The sequence below is a fragment of the Aythya marila genome, assembly GCF_965140915.1.
Source record: "Aythya marila genome assembly, contig: HAP1_HAP1_SCAFFOLD_970, whole genome shotgun sequence".
Taxonomy (NCBI): domain Eukaryota; kingdom Metazoa; phylum Chordata; class Aves; order Anseriformes; family Anatidae; genus Aythya; species Aythya marila.
The window spans coordinates 1-16,131 of NW_028137372.1; the positions used below are offsets into that span (position 1 = coordinate 1).

Consider the following 16,131-nt stretch of genomic DNA (forward strand, 5'->3'; position numbering starts at 1 on the left):
CCCCCCACCTGTCCCCAAATACCCCCAAACGCCCCACGCACCCCAAACGCCCCCAAAATGCCCAGAAACCTCCCCCAAACCTCCCCCAAACCTCCCCAAACCTCCCCCAAACCTCCCCCAAACCTCCCCCCCTATCCCCCCCCTTTACCCCCCCCACCTGTCCCCCCCCCCCCGTGCCCCCCCAGGCCAGGTGATGTCGGCGACGCAGGAGCAGATCGCGGCCTCGAGCTACCCCGAGTATTTCATCCAGGACGTGGCCGGGCAGCTGCAGACGCGCCAGGCGGCCCCCACCTACGACGACAGCTACATGGGTGGGGGCACGGGGGGGGCACGGGGACACCAGGGGACATGGGGGGACAGGGGGGGACATGGGGGGATATGGGGGGGATATGGGGACATGGGGGGATATGGGGGGATATGGGGACAGGGGGGGACATGGGGGGATATGGGGACAGGGGGGGATATGGGGATATGGGGGGATATGGGGGGACATGGGGGGATATGGGGGGATATGGGGGGATATGGGGACATGGGGGACATGGGGGGACATGGGGACATATGGGAACATGGGGATGGGTTGGGATATGGGGTTGGGGGGACACAGGGGGACATGGGGACATGGGGATGGGTGGGGGCATGGGGATGGGGGGGCATGGGGACATGGGGGGACATGGGGGGACATGGGGACATGGGGGACACAGGGGGACATGGGGGGATATGGGGGGACATGGGGGGGATATGGGGGGATATGGGGACATGGGGACATGGGGGGATATGGGGACAGGGGGACATGGGGACAGGGGGGCATGGGGACATGAGGACGTGAGGATTTGGGGACATGGGTATGTATGGGGACATCAGAGGTATATGGGGACATGGGGATGTGAGGATTTGGGGACACGGAGGTGTATGGGGACATGGGGACATGGTGTGGGGGCATGGGGATGTGGGGATTTGGGGACATGGAGGCGTACGGGGCCATGGGGACATTGGGGCATGGGGACATCAGAACTGGGATGTGCCTGGGGACACGGAGACGTGGGGACACGTGGATTGGGGTGGGCATGGGGACGTGGGGACACGGAGGGGGGACGTGGGGGACAGGGGACACAGCACGGTGACATGGGTGGCACGGGTGACACCTCTCGCCCCCCCAGGCTACTCGGTGGCAGTCGGCGAGTTCAGCGGGGACACGACACAAGGTGGGTGCCATGGGAGGGGGGACACGGGGCTGGAGGGGGTGACACGGGGCTGGGGGGGGTGACACGGGGCCAGGGGGGGTGACACACGTGTGACGGTGCCACTTTGTCCCCCGCAGACTTCGTGGCCGGCGTCCCCAAGGGCAACCTCACCTACGGCTACGTAAGGCTGCGTGGGGGGGGGGGGGCACCCTGGGGTGGGGGGGGGCACCCTAGGGTGGGGGGGGGCACCCTGGGTGCCCCTGTCCCCAACCCCGTTGTCCCCATGTCCTCCCCCCCCAGGTCACCATCCTCAATGGCACCAACATGAAGTCCCTCTACAACTTCTCCGGGGAGCAGGTGGGGGCTGGGGGGGGTCACCCATGGGTGGGGGTCACCCATGGGTGGGGGGGCGTCAGGGTGCCTGTGGGGGGCGATGGGGTGGGGTGGGGGGGCTGGGTGCTCCCTGTGGGGGAGGGGAGGGGACCCAGGTTAGGTTGGGGGGGCTCCCACGCACAGGTGGGGCACCCATGGGAGTTTTGGGGGCACCCATAGGGTTTGGGGGGCACCCATAGGGGTTGGGGGGCACCCATAGGAGTTGAGGGTCCCCGTATGGTTTTGGGGGGCAACCATGGGGTTTGGGGGACCCTATACAGGTTGGGGGGCACTTACACAGTTTGGGGGGCACCCATAAAGGCTGGGGGCACCCATAAGGTTTGGGGGGCACCCATAGGGGCTGGGGTCACCCATAAAGGCTGGGGGGCACCCATAAGGTTTGGGGGGCACCCATAGGGGTTGGGGGCACCCATAGGGGTTGGGGACCCCAGTATGGTTTGGGGAGCCCCCATACAGGTTGGGGGGCACCCATATGGGCTGGGGGCACCCATGGGGTTGGGGGGCACCCATAGGGGTCGGGGTCACCCATATGCATGTGGGGGGCACCCATAAGGTTTGGGGGTCACCCATACGCTTTTGGGGGACACCCATGCTAGTTGGGGTCCACCCACCCCCCCTGGGACCACGGGTACAATTAGGGTCCCCCCATACCCCCCCCATACCCCCCCATACCCCCCCCCATGCCCCCCCCCCATCAGATGGCCGCCTACTTCGGCTACGCGGTGGCAGCCACGGACGTGAACAACGACGGGTGAGGACCCCCCCCAACCAATTTAACCCCCCCAAAGACCCCCCCCAGCACCCTGGGGTGCCATTTGACCCCCCCTTTGCCCCCCCCCCCCCCCAGGCTGACTGACCTGCTGGTGGGGGCCCCCCTCTTCATGGAGCGCACGGGGGACGGGCGGGTGCAGGAGGTGGGCCGGGTGTACCTGTACCTGCAGCGCCCCGGGGGGGGCCCCCTGCCCCCTGGACCCCCCCCCGGCACCCCCACCCCCACCACCATGGCCCCCACCCCCGCCGCCACCCTCAGCGGCCCCCAGGAATTTGGGCGTTTCGGCAGCGCCATCGCCCCCTGGGGGACCTCGACCTGGACGGCTTCAACGGTGGGTGGGGGGCGTGGGGGGGGGCAAAGGGGGGCGTGGGGGGGGGCAAAGGGGGTGTTGGGGGGTGTGGGGGGGGTTCGAGAAAACAGGTGATGGGGGGGCAGGAATCCTATGGGGGGGGGAGTTATGGGGTGATGTGGGGATGGGGGGGGTGGGGAGCAAGGGGGGGGGCGTGGGGGGGGTGTGGGGGGGTGTGGGGGGGTCATGGGGGGTGGGGGGGTTGTTGGGGGGTGTGGGGGGGTAAGGGGGGGGCATGGGGGTACAGGTTGGGGGAGGGGGGAGAAATTCTATGGGGGGGGAGTTATGGGGTGACCTGGGGTTTGGGGGCATGGGGGGGGTATGGGGGGGGCATGGGGGGCAAAGGGGGACTTGGGGGGGCTTGGGGGACAATTGGAGGGTGGGGGGGCTTGAGGGGCCCCCATGCTATGGGGGGGCAGAAGCCCTATGGGGGGGCAAGTTATGGGGTGACCAGGGGATGGGGGGGGTTGGGGAGCAAGGGGGGGGCGTGGGGGGGGCATTAGGGGGCTTGAGGGGCAAAGGGGGGGCTTGGGGGGCAATTGGGGGGCATGGGGGTACAGGTTATGGGGGGGCAGGAATCCTATGGGGGGGGCAAGTTATGGGGTGACCAGGGGTTTTGGGGCATGGGGGGGGGAAATTGGGGGTCAAAGGGGGGCTTGGGGACCCAGGTTATGGGGAGGGTGCCGAGGGGGGGGCAGCAAGACCCCCCCCCACCCCCCCCATACCCCGCAACCCCTTCTAATATTTGGGGGGGGGGCGCAGACGTGGCGGTGGGGGCGCCGCTGGGGGCGGACGGCCGGCAGGGGCTGGTGTACATCTATGGGGGCAGCGGGGCCGGGCTGCGCCCCCACCCCACACAGGTGCTGCGGGGGCACTGGGGGCACGGCCCCCACCCCGATTTCTTCGGGGCCGCCCTGCGAGGGGCCACCGACCTCGACGGCAACGGCTACCCCGGTGAGGATCCCGGGGGGGGGGGGGTTTTGGGGGGGGGGGACACGCGGCCCCATATTGCCCCCATTGGGGTCCCATAGCCCCGTCCCGATACCCTGGGGACCCGTGGCCCTATTCCCATATTCCCCCATTGGGGACGCGCGGCCCCATCCCAACCCTAAATTTGGGGACATGGCCCCGTCCCGATACCCCCCCCAGTTTGGGACATGCGACCCCAGCCCCATATTTCCCCATTGGGGTCCTGTGGCCCCGTCCCAATACCTTTGGGACCCGTGGCCCTATTCCCATATTCCCCCATTGGGGACCCATGGCCCCATCCCAATACCCTAAATTTGGGGACATGTGGCCCCATCCCGATACCCCCCCCTAGTTTGGGACACGCATCACAGGTGTCCTGTGGCTAATAGGGACACGCGACCCCACGTGTGCTCACCCAGGGGTGCCCCAAAGTGGGGGACCCCCACCCCAAATGTGCCACCCCATGGGGCCACCCCACCCCATATATGCGGGTCCCCAACCCCAAACCATCCACACCACCCCATAGCCGGGCTCACCCCACCCCAACCCATCCCACACATACCGGGGGGCACCCAACCCCACCCTAGGGGCACCCCAAAACGGGGGGGGCCACCCTTTTAGGGACCCCCGGTGACCCCACTGCCCCCCCGTCTCCCCACAGACCTCCTGGTGGGCGCATTCGGGGCGGACACGGCCGTGGTGTACAGGTGGGTGCCACCACATTATGGGGGGGGGTCCCGAGGACGGGGGGGGGTCCCCAAGGGGGTGTCCCCCCCCCTGACCCCCCCCCTTGTCCCCAGGGGCCGCCCCATTGTCCACGCCAGCGCCTCGCTCAGCGTCGTCCCCACAATGTTCAACCCCGAGGAGCGCGGCTGCGTCCTGGAGGGCACCGAGCTCCACGTCCCCTGGTGGGTGGCACCCTTGGGTGCTCCCCCCATCCCCCACCCACCCCCCCACCCACCCACCCATCCACCAACCCCCCCCCCGGGGTGTTTGTGGGGGGTGGGTGACACCCTAGGGTGGGGGTGTCCCCGTTAACGGGGGTGTCCCCGTTGAGCGCGGTGCCCGTGCGCCCTTGGACACGGGGGGGAGAAATTTGGGGAGGGGGTCGTGGGGGGGGGGGGGGTTGGGGACACTTTGGGGACGTGGGGGGGTGAGGGGGGGTCCCCGGGGGGGGGTTGGGGACGCTGAGGGGGTCGCTTTGGGGGTTGGGGACAATTTGGGGGGGGGGATGCGCAGCGGTTTGGGGGACATCTGGGGGTCCCGGATTGATGTGGGGGGGGCACCAGGGAGGTGGGGGGGGGCCTTGGGGACATTGGGGACACAGTGGGGGCCACGGGGGGGTTGGGGACACCCAGGGGACACGGGGGGGGGGCGCCGAGGTGTCAGGGTGGGGGGCTGGCCCCAGGGGACATCGGGGGACCCGATGGGGCGGGGGGGGCACCCGGTTGTATGGGGTCACCCTGGGGGGGTGCATGGGGGGGGCCCTGAGGTGCTGGGGGGGGCAGGGGGGTGCTGGGGACATTTAGGGGACACTGGGGGGGGGGGCTCAGGTGGCATGGGGGGGGTCAGGTGGCAACGGGGGGGGTGCAGGGGATTTTGGGGGGGGGGTGCATGGGGTTTGGGGGGGGCGCATGGGGTTTTTTGGGGCCACCAAAGGCCAGGGAAGGACCTGGCCGGGATGGGGGGGTCCCATGGGTGCCCCCCCTGCCCCTCCCCAGCATCAACGTCAGCTTCTGCCTCAACGCCTCGGGGCGCCACCTCCCCGGCCCCATCGGTGAGTGGGGGGGGGGACACACGGGGACACCTTTGGGGGGGGGGGGACACACAGACACACGGCACCCTGACGCCTGTCTCTGTGTCCCCCCCCCCTTAAAAAAAAAAACAAAAAAACCCTAAAAGGCTTCGCGGTGGAGCTGAGCCTGGATGCCCTGAAGGCTCCGGGGGGGCGCCGAGCCCTTTTCGTGGGGGGGCGCGAGCCCACCCGCAGCCTGGCCCTGCCCGTCCCCAACGGGGGGGGCGCGCGGTGCCGCACCATGGCCGTGTTCCTGCGGGTAGGTCCCAGGGGTGGGGGGGGCCACCCTAAACCCACCTCCGACCCCCCCCCGCACCCCCTCAACGCCTTTTTTTTTTTTTTTTTTTTTTTTTTTTTTTTTGGGTGCCCCCCCCCAGAACGAGTCGGAGTTCCGGGACAAGCTGTCGCCCATCGCCGTGGGGCTCAGCTTCGCCCTGGACCCCCGCGCCCCCCCCGACGCCCACGGGCTGCACCCGGTGCTGGCCGCCAGCACCCGCACCCGCCTCGAGGCCAAGGTACCCCCCGTGGCACCCTATAGCACCCCATAGCACCCCATAGCACCCAGTGGTACCCTATAGCACCCCATAGCACCCAGTGGCACCCCATAGCACCCCATAGCACCCAGTGGCACCCTATGGCACCCTATGGCACCCCATGGCACCCTGTGGCACCCTATGGTACCCCATAGCACCCAGTGCCACCCTATAGCACCCCATGGCCCCCTATAGCACCCCATGGCACCCTATGGCACCCCATAGCACCCAGTGGCACCCTATAGCACCCCATGGCACCCCATGGCACCCTATGGCACCCTATGGCACCCCATAGCACCCAGCACCACCCTATAGCCCCCAGTTCTATCCTGTGCCACCCAGTGGCACCCTATAGCACCCCATGGCACCCAGTGCCACCCTATGGTACCCCATGGCACCCCATAACACCCAGTGGCACCCTATAGCACCCCATGGTGCCCTATGGCACCCAGTGCCACCCCGTGTCACCCCGTGTCACCCCATGGCACCCTGTGCCACCCTATAGCACCCAGTGCCACCCCATGGCACCCTATGGCACCCAGTGGCACCCAGTGGCACCTAGTGCCACCCCATAGCCCCCAGTTCCATCCTGTGACACCCCATGGCACCCCATGGCACCCAGTCCCTTATCACCCCATCGTCCCAATGTCCCCTATGACCCCAATGCCCCCCATGTCCCCATTGTCCCCATAGCCCTGATGTCCCCATGTCCTCCACCACCCCAATGTCCCCATTGCCCCCATAGACCCCATGTCCCCTATGACCCCAACGTCCCCAATGCCCCCATGCCCCCCCATGTCCCCATTGTCCCCATAGCCCCCTATGTCCCCATCACCCCAATGTCCCCACTGTCCCCATATCCCCATTGCCCCCATGTCCCCCAATGTCCCCCGTGTCCCCCCATGTCCCCATTGTCCCCATGGTACTCATGTCCCCATGTCCCCCATGTCCCCACTGTCCCCATAGCCCCCAGTCCCCCATCACCCCATTCCCCCCCCCACCCCCCATGTCCCCATGTCCCCATCACCCCCATGCCCCCCACCACCCCCCACCCCCCCATAGCCCCCATGTCCCCCCGCCCCCCCCACAGCCCCCATGTCCCCATAACGTCCCCATAACGCCCCCATATCCCCGTGCCCCCCCCCGTGCGCCCCCCAGGCTCACATCCAGCTGGACTGCGGCGAGGACAACGTCTGCGTCCCCGACCTGCAGCTGGAAGCCTTCGCGTAAGGAGGGGGGGGGACACCCCCCACCCCAATATTTTTTTGGGTGCAGATTCAGGGATTTTTATTAATTTTTTTTTTTGGGGGGGTGGGTCCTGACGTGGCTGTGCCCCCCCCCCAGGGACCGCCGCGCCGTCTACCTGGGGGACCGCAACAGCCTGAACCTGACCTTCAACGCCCGCAACCAGGGCGAGGGGGGGGCTTACGAGGCCGAGCTGCACGTGCGGCCCCCCCCCCACGCCCAGTACACCGGGGTGCTGCACCCCCACGGGGTGGGTGCTATGGGGGGGGGGTGGGGGGGCGGTTATGGGGTGGGGGGGGGGATGAGGGGCTGCGGTTGTGGGGTTGGGGGGTGGTGGGGGTAAAGGGGGGGGGTCGCTGGGGGGGGCTCTAGTTGTGGGGGGGTGGGATCTGGGGATGGGGGGGGTCTGGTTATATGGAGGGGGGGGCGCTGGGGGGGCTCCAGTTATGGGGTGGGGGGTGGTGGGGATAAGGGGGGGTCACTTGGGGGGCTCCAGTTGGGGGGGTGGGGGGCACTGGGGATGGGGGGGGCGTTGGGGGGCTCCCAGGTTATGGGGGGGTGGGCACTGGGGGATGGGGGGGGCACTGGGCGGGTCCCAGTTGGGGGGTGGGGGGGATCTGGGCATGGGGGGGGGTCCCCAGGTTGTCATGGGGGTCCTTGGTATAAGGGGGGGTCACTTGGAGGGTCTCCAGTTGGGTGGGGGGGCTCTGGGTATGGGAGGGGGCACTGCAGGGGGCACCAGTTGGGGGTTGGGGGGCCCTGGATAAAAGGGGGGGTCCCCAGGTTGTAGTGGGGGCCTTTGGAAATAAGGGGGGGGTCCTGGGGGGGTCCCCAGTTATGGGGTGGGGGTCCCTGGCTAAGGGGGGGGGGGTGCACAAGGGACCCCCCCAGCTATAGGGTGGGTGCGTGGGGGTGCCCCCAGGCGTGCCGGGGGGGGGGTTCCTGCGGCACCCCAAGGTGCCAGCACCCTGACACCCCCCCCCCATATTTCTCCCCCCCCCCCCACTCTCAGAGCTGTGAGCTGGGGGGGGGCAACGGCTCCAGCCCCCTTGTCTGCGACCTGGGCAACCCCATGAAGGCGGGGCCAGCGTGAGTTGGGGGGGGGCTTGGGGGAGGAGGGGGGGCGATGAGGGGGGGGGAGGGGGGGCTCGGTGTGACCCCCCCCCCCCACAACCCCAAAATTTGTTCCCGCAGATCTGGGGGGGGCTGCGCTTCACCGTCCCCCACCTCAGCGACAGCAGCAAGAGCATCCGCTTCGAGCTGCAGATCCGCAGGTGGGGGGGCACCCAAGGGGTGGGGGGGCACCCAGGGGTGGGGGGGGGTCACCCATGGGTGGGGGGGCACCCAGGGGTGGGGGGGGCACCCAAGGGTGGGGGGGAACCAAGGGGGGGGGGACACCCATGGGTGGGGGGGCACCTGGGGGGGGGGGGGGGGCACCTAGGGGTGGGGGGGGCACCCAAGGGTGGCGGGGAACCAAGGGGGGGCACCCAGGGGTGAGGGGGGCACCCAGGGGTTTGGGGGGGACCCAAAGAGGGGGGGGCACCCAGGGGTGAGGGGGGCACCCAAGGGTGGGGGGGCACCCGGGGGGGGGGCACCCAGGGGTGGGGGGGCACCCAAGTGGGGGGGGGCACCCAAGGGTGGGGGAGCACCCAGTGGTGGGGGGGGCACCCAAGGGTGGGGGGGGCACCCAAGGGTGGGGTGATGGGGGGGGTCCCACCTGGTGGTGCTGCAGGGGGGGCAGCCTGTTCCGTCCCTTTTTTTTTTTTTTGGGGTGGGGGGGGAAGGTGAAATGGGGGGGTTCGATTTGGGGGGGGGCAGCACCCAAGGGTGGGATCCTTGGAGATCCCTGGGGGGATCCCCAGGTGCCCCATAGTCAGTGCGCGGGGGGTGTCCCACCCCCCCATGAGCTGGGTGACGGGCTGGGGGGGTGGGACATTGAGTGTTGGGGTGGGGGGGGGACACACACATATTATGGGGGGGGGGGTCGATGCCGTGACCCCCCCCCCCCCCCCCGTGTCCCGGCAGCAAGAACGCCAACAACTCCCAGAGCGAGGTGGTGCCGGTGCCGCTGGAGGTGCGCGCGGCCACGCGCCTCTCCGCCTTCGGGTGAGTGCCACCGAGGGGGGGGGGACACCGGGGACATTGTGGGGGGGGGACACCGGGGCTGAGCCCCCCACCCCTCTGATCCCACCCCCAGGGTGTCCCGGCCCGAGGTTGTCACCGTCCCCGAGCCCGGCTGGGTGGCGGCGCAGCCCCCCCGGCGGCTGCAGGACGTGGGGCCGCAGGTGGAGCACGTCTACGAGGTGGGCGCTGTCCCCAAAGCTGGGCGTCCCCATGTCCCCAAAGTCATGGGTCCCCCTGTCCCCAAACCCTTGGGTTCCAATGTCCCCAAACCTGCGTGTCCCAATGTCCCCAAACCCTTGGGCCCCAATGTCCCCAAATCTTTGCGTCTGCGTCCCCATGTCCCCGAACCCCCAGGTACCCGTGTCCCCAAACCTGTGTCCCCATGTTCCCGATCCCAGGTGGTCCCAATGTCCCCAAACCTACAGGTCCCACTGTCCCAAACCCTTGGGTTCCAATGTCCCCAAATCTGGGCATCCCCATGTCCCCAAACCCCCAGGTACCCCTGTCCCCAAACCTGTGTCCCCATGTCCCCAATTCCAAGTGGTCCCAATGTCCCCAGTCCTGTGCGTCCCCATGTCCCCAAACCTACAGGTCCCCATGTCCCCAGCCCTGCAGGTCCCTGTGTCCCCAAACCCCTGGCTCCCTGTGTCCCCAAACCTGTGTCCCCATGTCCCCAAACCTACGCCTCCCAATGTCCCCAATCCCAAGTGGATCTCCTGTCCCCAGCCCCACAGGTCCCCATGTCCCCAAACTCACAGGTACCCGTGTCCCCAACCCCATGGGTCCCAATGTCCCCAAATCTGTGTCCCCATGTCCCCAATCCCAAGTGTTCCCTATGTCCCCAACCCATGTCCCCTTGACCCTGACCCCACACATCCCCCTGTCCCCACAGCTGTCCCCATACCACCCGCGTGTCCCCAAGTCCCCAGCCCCACACCCCCAACCCCTCGGGTCCCCACGTCCCCATCCCTTTGGCTCCCCACGTCCCTGTCCCCAGCGATGTCCCCGCGGGGGCCGTGTCCGTGTCCCGTCCCCCCCCCAAATGCCACATGTCCCTGTCCCCCCCCCCCCCGGTGCCACCAGGTGGTGAACGAGGGTCCCAGCGCCATCAGCCACGGCACCCTGGAGCTCAGCTGTCCCCTGAGCCACCGTGGCCACCGCGTCCTCTATGTCACCGCACACTCGGGGCCACGCAACTGCACCGCCAGCCACCCCCTGGACAGCCTGCGCCTGGCGGTGGGGGCACTGGGGGAACTGGGAGGCACTGGGGAGGGCACTGGGAGGCACTGGGAGGCACTGGGAGGCACTGGGGGGCACTGGGGGGATACTAAGGTGGCACTGGGAGGCACTGGGAGGCACTGGGGGGCACTGGGGGGCACTGGGGGGACACTAAGGTGGCACTGGGGGGCACTGGGAGGCACTGGGAGGCACTGGGGGGCAGAGAGGGATGGGTACTGGGGGCACTGGGGGGCACTGGGAGGCACTGGGGGGAACTGGGGGCACTGGGGGAACACTAAGGTGGCACTGGGGGGCACTGGATGGTACTGGGGGGCACTAGGGTGGCACTGGGGAGCACTGGGAGGCACTGGGAGGAACTGGGAGGCACTGGGGAGCAACAAAGGATGGGTGCTGGGGACACTGGGTGGCACTTGGTGGCACTGGGAGGCACTGGGGGTCACTGGGTGGCACTGGGGAGCAACAAAGGATGGATGCTGGGAACACTGGGGGACACTGGGTGGCATTGGGGGGGTACTGGGAACACTGGGAGGGTGCAGCAGGGGGGTGGTGCCGGGGGCTGCCCCCCCACCCTGTCCCCTCCCCATCCCCCAGGAGCAGGAGCAGCAGGGCCAGGCCCGGCCCCCCCCCCCCCGCCGTGACACCAGGGACACGGGGACACGGGGCAGCGGCCCCCCCGCGCCCCCCAACACCCTGGTCAGTGCCGTGTCCCCCCACATCCCCCGGCCCCATTTCCCTGCGCCCCCACCCTTTGCCGGGTGCCACCCATGGGTGCCGCCCCCCCCCCCCCCCCCCGTGACACCCATGGGTGCCGCAGGGGTGCCCCGAGGCCGAGTGCTTCCGGCTCAGCTGCCCCCTGGGGGGCTGGAGAAGCAGCAGCGAGCCAGCCTGCGCCTCACCTTCCGCATCTGGGCCCCCTCCTTCCTGCAGGTGACAACGGGACCCCCCCCACGGCCCCCCCCCCCAACACCCTGGGACCCCCCCCCAGACCCCTCCGGGACCCCCCAGAACGCCCCGGAACCCCCCAGACCCTTCTAGGACCCCCAACATCCACCCAGGACCTCCCAGATCTCCCTGGGACCCCTTTGGGACCCCCCCGCGACCCCCCCCCACGACCCTCTGGGACCCCCCCAGACCCCTCCGGGACCCCCCCAGACCCCTCAGAATCCCCCGGAACCCCCCAGACCCTTCTGGGACCCCCGAGATCCCTCCAGGACCCCCCCAAGAACCCTCCAGGACCCCCTCCAGATCCCCCTGGGACCCTTCTGGGACCCCCCTGGGACCCCCCCCATATCACCCCAGAACCCCCCAGACCCTTCTGGATGCCCCAGACCCCCCCAGGACCCCCCATATCCCCCTGGGACCCCCCAGGACCCCTCCAGACTCCTCCAGGACCCCCTGGGACCCCCCTGAGACTCCCCCCAGGACCCCCTGGGACCCCCCCCACATCACCCCGGAACCCCCCCAGACCCCTCTGGGATGCCCCAGACCCCCCCCAGAACCCCCCATATCCCCCCGGGACCCTCCAGACCCACCCCTGGGACCCTCCAGACCCCCCCAGGACCCCCCAGATCCCCCTGGGACCCCCCCCAGAACCTCTCCAGGACCAGGTCCCTTGTGGGTGCCCCAGTCCCCCATGGGTGCGGGGGTACCCCCTGTCCCCCCGTCCCCCCCAATCCCCCTGGGGTGCCCAGGGGTGCCAGCAGGCGCTGGCGCACACCCTCAGGTCCCCACGGGCACCCCTGGGTGCTGCTGAGCACCCTTGGGTGCTGGTGGGGGGGCACCCTTGGGTGCTGACGTGCCGTGCCGCAGCGGGAGGTGCGGGCGCAGGCGCTGCGCTGCGAGGCCGAGTACCGGGTGCTGCGGCTGCCCTACCGCGTGCGGCCCCCCCACCTGCCCACCCAGCGCCTCCAGGTGAGGAGGGGGCACCCAAGGGTGGGACGTGGCCACCGGGGAGGGGGGGGGGCGCAGGGTGCTGTGGGAGACCCCACGGGTGGCCCCACGGGTGACAATTTGGGGGTGGCAGCGTGGGTTACCGGTGGCGGTGGGGGGGCGCACGGTGACCCCGTGGGTGCACCCATGGGTGCTGCTGGGGGTGGCACCGTGGGTGGCTGTGGGGTGGGCCCGTGGGTGCCCCCCATGGGTGCCCCCGTGGGTTACTGGTGGTGATGGGGCACAGGGTGACACCAAGGGGTGGCCCTGTGGGTGCCCCCATGGGTGCTGCTGTGGGTTAGAGGTGGTGACAGGGGCGCAGGGTGACCCCATGGGTGGCCTCAGGGGTGATGGGGGTGCAGGGTGACACTGTAGGGTGGCCCTGTGGGTGACACCGTGGGTGGCTTTGGGGTGGCAAACGGGGTGCTCCCATGGGTGCTGCTGTGCCAGGGTGCAGGTGACAGGGGCGCAGGGTGACCCCACAGCGTGCACCCACGGGTGTCCCCATGGGTTAGAGGTGGTGATGGGGGGCGCAGGGTGGCCCGGTGGGTGACACCAAGGGGTGACACCAAGGGGTGACCGCATGGGTGACCCCGTGGGTGACCCCGTGGGTGGCCCTGTGGGCTACTGGTGGTGATGGGGGTGCAGGGTGACCCCGTGGGGTGTCCCTATGGGGTGTCCCCGTGGGGTGTCCCCATGGGTGACCCCACAGATGCTCCCATGGGTTAGAGGTGGTGATAGGGCGCAGGGTGACCCCGTGGGGTGTCCCCATGGGGTGTCCCTGTGGGGTGACCCCATAGGTGACCCCATGGGTGTCCCCGTGGGTGGCTGTGGGGTGGCCCCGTGGGTTACTGGTGGTGACAGGGCGCAGGGTGTCCCCGTGGGGTGTCCCCATGGGTGACCCCATGGGTGCTGCTGTGGGTTAGAGGTGGTGATGGGGGTGCAGGGTGACACCAAGGGGTGTCCCCATGGGGTGTCCCCGTGGGGTGTCCCCATAGGTGACCTCATGGGTGGCCCCGTGGGTGGCTGTGGGGTGGCCCCGTGGGTTACTGGTGGTGACGGGGCGCAGGGTGACCCCACGGGGTGTCCCCATGGGTGACCCCACAGATGCCCCCATGGGTTAGAGGTGGTGATGGAGGGCGCAGGGTGACCCCGCGGGGTGTCCCCATGGGGGGTCCCCGTGGGGTGTCCCCATGGGTGACCCCGCGGTGGCCGCAGGTGGTGACGGGGCTGCAGTGGGCGCGCGCCGAGGGGAGCCCCGGGGTGCCGGTGTGGGTGGTGGTGCTGGCGGTGCTGCTGGGGCTGCTGCTGCTCGCCCTGCTCAGCTACGGCCTCTACAAGGTGGGTACCGGGGGGGGGGGGGCACTTTTTTTTTTTGGGAGGGGGGGGGTGGGGGGGTATGGGATGTGGGGGGAGGGGAATGGGATGTGGGAGAGGGGGTACAAGTGGGGATGGAGGGGGGGGCAGGTGGGAATGGGGTGGTATAGGGGATATTGGGGGGTTATGGGGGGGGCACAGGGGTCATGGGGGGGCAAAGGGGGGTGGGGGGGGGACACAGGGGGCTTGGGGGGGCACAGGGGACACTGGGGACATGGGGGGGGCACCGGGGACGTGGAAGAGCACAGGGGATGGGGGGGCACAGGAGGAGGGGGGGGACACAGGGGGTGTGGGGGGGGCACAGAGGCCATGGGGGGGGGGCACAAGGGCACAGGGGACAATGGGGACATGGGGGGCACGGGGGGGTGGAAGAGCACGGGGGGCACCAAGGGACGTTGGGGACACTGGGGACGTGGGGGCACAGGGGGGCACGAGGGTGGCACGGGGGACATGGGGGGGCACGGGGGACACGGGGGGGGCACGGGGGACACGGGGGGGGCATGGGGGACACGGGGGCCGCCCCCTGACCTCCCCCCCGGCACCAGCTGGGCTTCTTCAAGCGCTCGATGCCCTACGGCACCGCCATGGAGAAGGCGCAGCTCAAGCCCCAGGCGACCTCGGAGGCCTAAGGGGGCCCCCGCACCGCCGGCGTCACCCGGACGGCACCACCAGTGTCACCCGGACGGCACCGCCGGCGTCACCCGGACGGCACCGTCGGTGTCACCCGGACGGTGTCACCCTGCCGGTGTCACTGGCATCACCCGGACGGCACCGCACCGCCGGCGTCACCCGTAGGGCACCGCTGGTGTCACCCGGACGGCACTGCACCGCAGTCTGCTGTTGTACCGGTCACCACCACCACGGTGTGCCGGGTGACAGTGATCCGGGTCACAACCTGGCCGGGTACCACCGGGCCCAGGATGGGCACCGGCTGGGCACCACCGTGGGGTGATGCTGGGGTTGGGCACCGGCACCACCGGGACGGGTGGTGACAAGGCCGGGCACCGTCACCGGGACAGGCACCGTCACCGGGACAGGCACCACCGCACCGGGCAGCAACAACCCCATGCTGGGTGGTGGCACCGCCGGGACAGCCACGAGAGCAGTGGGACGGGCACCGCCGTGTGGACACTGTCACTGTGATGGGTGTCACCGTGAGGACACCGCCGTGCCTACACGGTCACCGCGCCGGGTACCACCGTGCTCACAGCGTCACGGTGATGGCATCACCATGAGGGCACCGTGCTGGGTGTCACCGTGTTCAACCATCGCTGGTGGCGTCACCGTGAGGACACCGCCGTGCCATCACCGTCACCGTGCCGGGTACCACCGTGCTTACAATGTCACTGTGATGGCATCACCACGAGGGCACCGCCGTGCCTACAGCGTCACCACACCGGGCATCACCGTGTTTACACCGTCACTGTGATGGCGTCACCGCGAGGACACCACCGTGCCTTAAGTGTCACCGCGCCGGGTACCACCCGTGCTCACACCGTCACCGTGACGGCAACACCACGATGGCACTGCCATGCCTATGTTGTCACCGCGCCGGGACACCGCCGTGCTCACACCGTCACCGTGAGGACACCACCGTGCCTTAAGTGTCACCGTGTGGGACACCGCCATGCTCGCACCGTCACCGTGACGGCGTCACCGTGAGGACACCGCCGTGCCGTCACCGTCACCGTGCCGGACTCTGTGTCACCGTCACCGTCACCGTGCCGGTCCCCGCCGCCAGCCCCGTGCCGTGGGACACGCCACACACGCGCGTGCCGGGGACGTGCGGTGGCCCCGTGGTGGCCCCGTGGTGGCCCCGTGGTGGCCCCGTGCCACCGGGGGCTGGCGTGTGCTGCACTGCCGGTGCCCCCCCGCCGCGGGCACCTCACTTTGCACTGACCCCGCGCCCCAAATTTGTGTTTTTTTGTTGTTTTTTTTTTTTGGGGGGGGACACACGACACACACACACACACACACACACACCACCACCCGCCCCCCTCCCCCCCCCCCGGGTGTCCCCGTCCCCAGGGGCCGTTTGCACTAGCGCGGGGAGCGGGGGGGGCCGGGGGGCACAGGCGGACGCGGGGAGGGGGGGTTCGGGGGGGGCAGCTTCGGTTTGTATTTAATTTGGGGAGGGGGCGGCCTCGGGGGGCACCCCCAATAAATGTGTCCTGCCCACTGCTGCGGGTGCGAGGGGTGTCTGAGGGGGGGGGGGTGCACACGTG

General features: G+C 69.5%; 1 protein-coding gene across 1 annotated transcript; it reads left to right on the top strand.

Annotated features, from left to right (window-relative positions):
* Nucleotides 1–185: 185 nt before the first annotated feature.
* On the top strand, nt 186–15,889 carry LOC309890865 (integrin alpha-5-like; the record flags this gene model as incomplete). Its single annotated transcript, XM_082785266.1, is given in 26 exon segments — nt 186–311; nt 1,158–1,202; nt 1,319–1,362; nt 1,482–1,538; nt 2,273–2,325; nt 2,422–2,639; nt 2,642–2,677; nt 3,458–3,649; nt 4,326–4,371; nt 4,465–4,572; nt 5,386–5,441; nt 5,567–5,718; nt 5,837–5,974; nt 7,151–7,218; nt 7,337–7,487; nt 8,250–8,315; nt 8,432–8,511; nt 9,263–9,343; nt 9,435–9,540; nt 10,445–10,597; nt 11,192–11,293; nt 11,415–11,457; nt 11,460–11,527; nt 12,410–12,511; nt 13,748–13,870; nt 14,452–15,889. Coding segments are annotated over 26 exon segments (2,498 nt in total), but the record flags the coding sequence as incomplete, so codon positions are not given.
* Nucleotides 15,890–16,131: the final 242 nt, after the last annotated feature.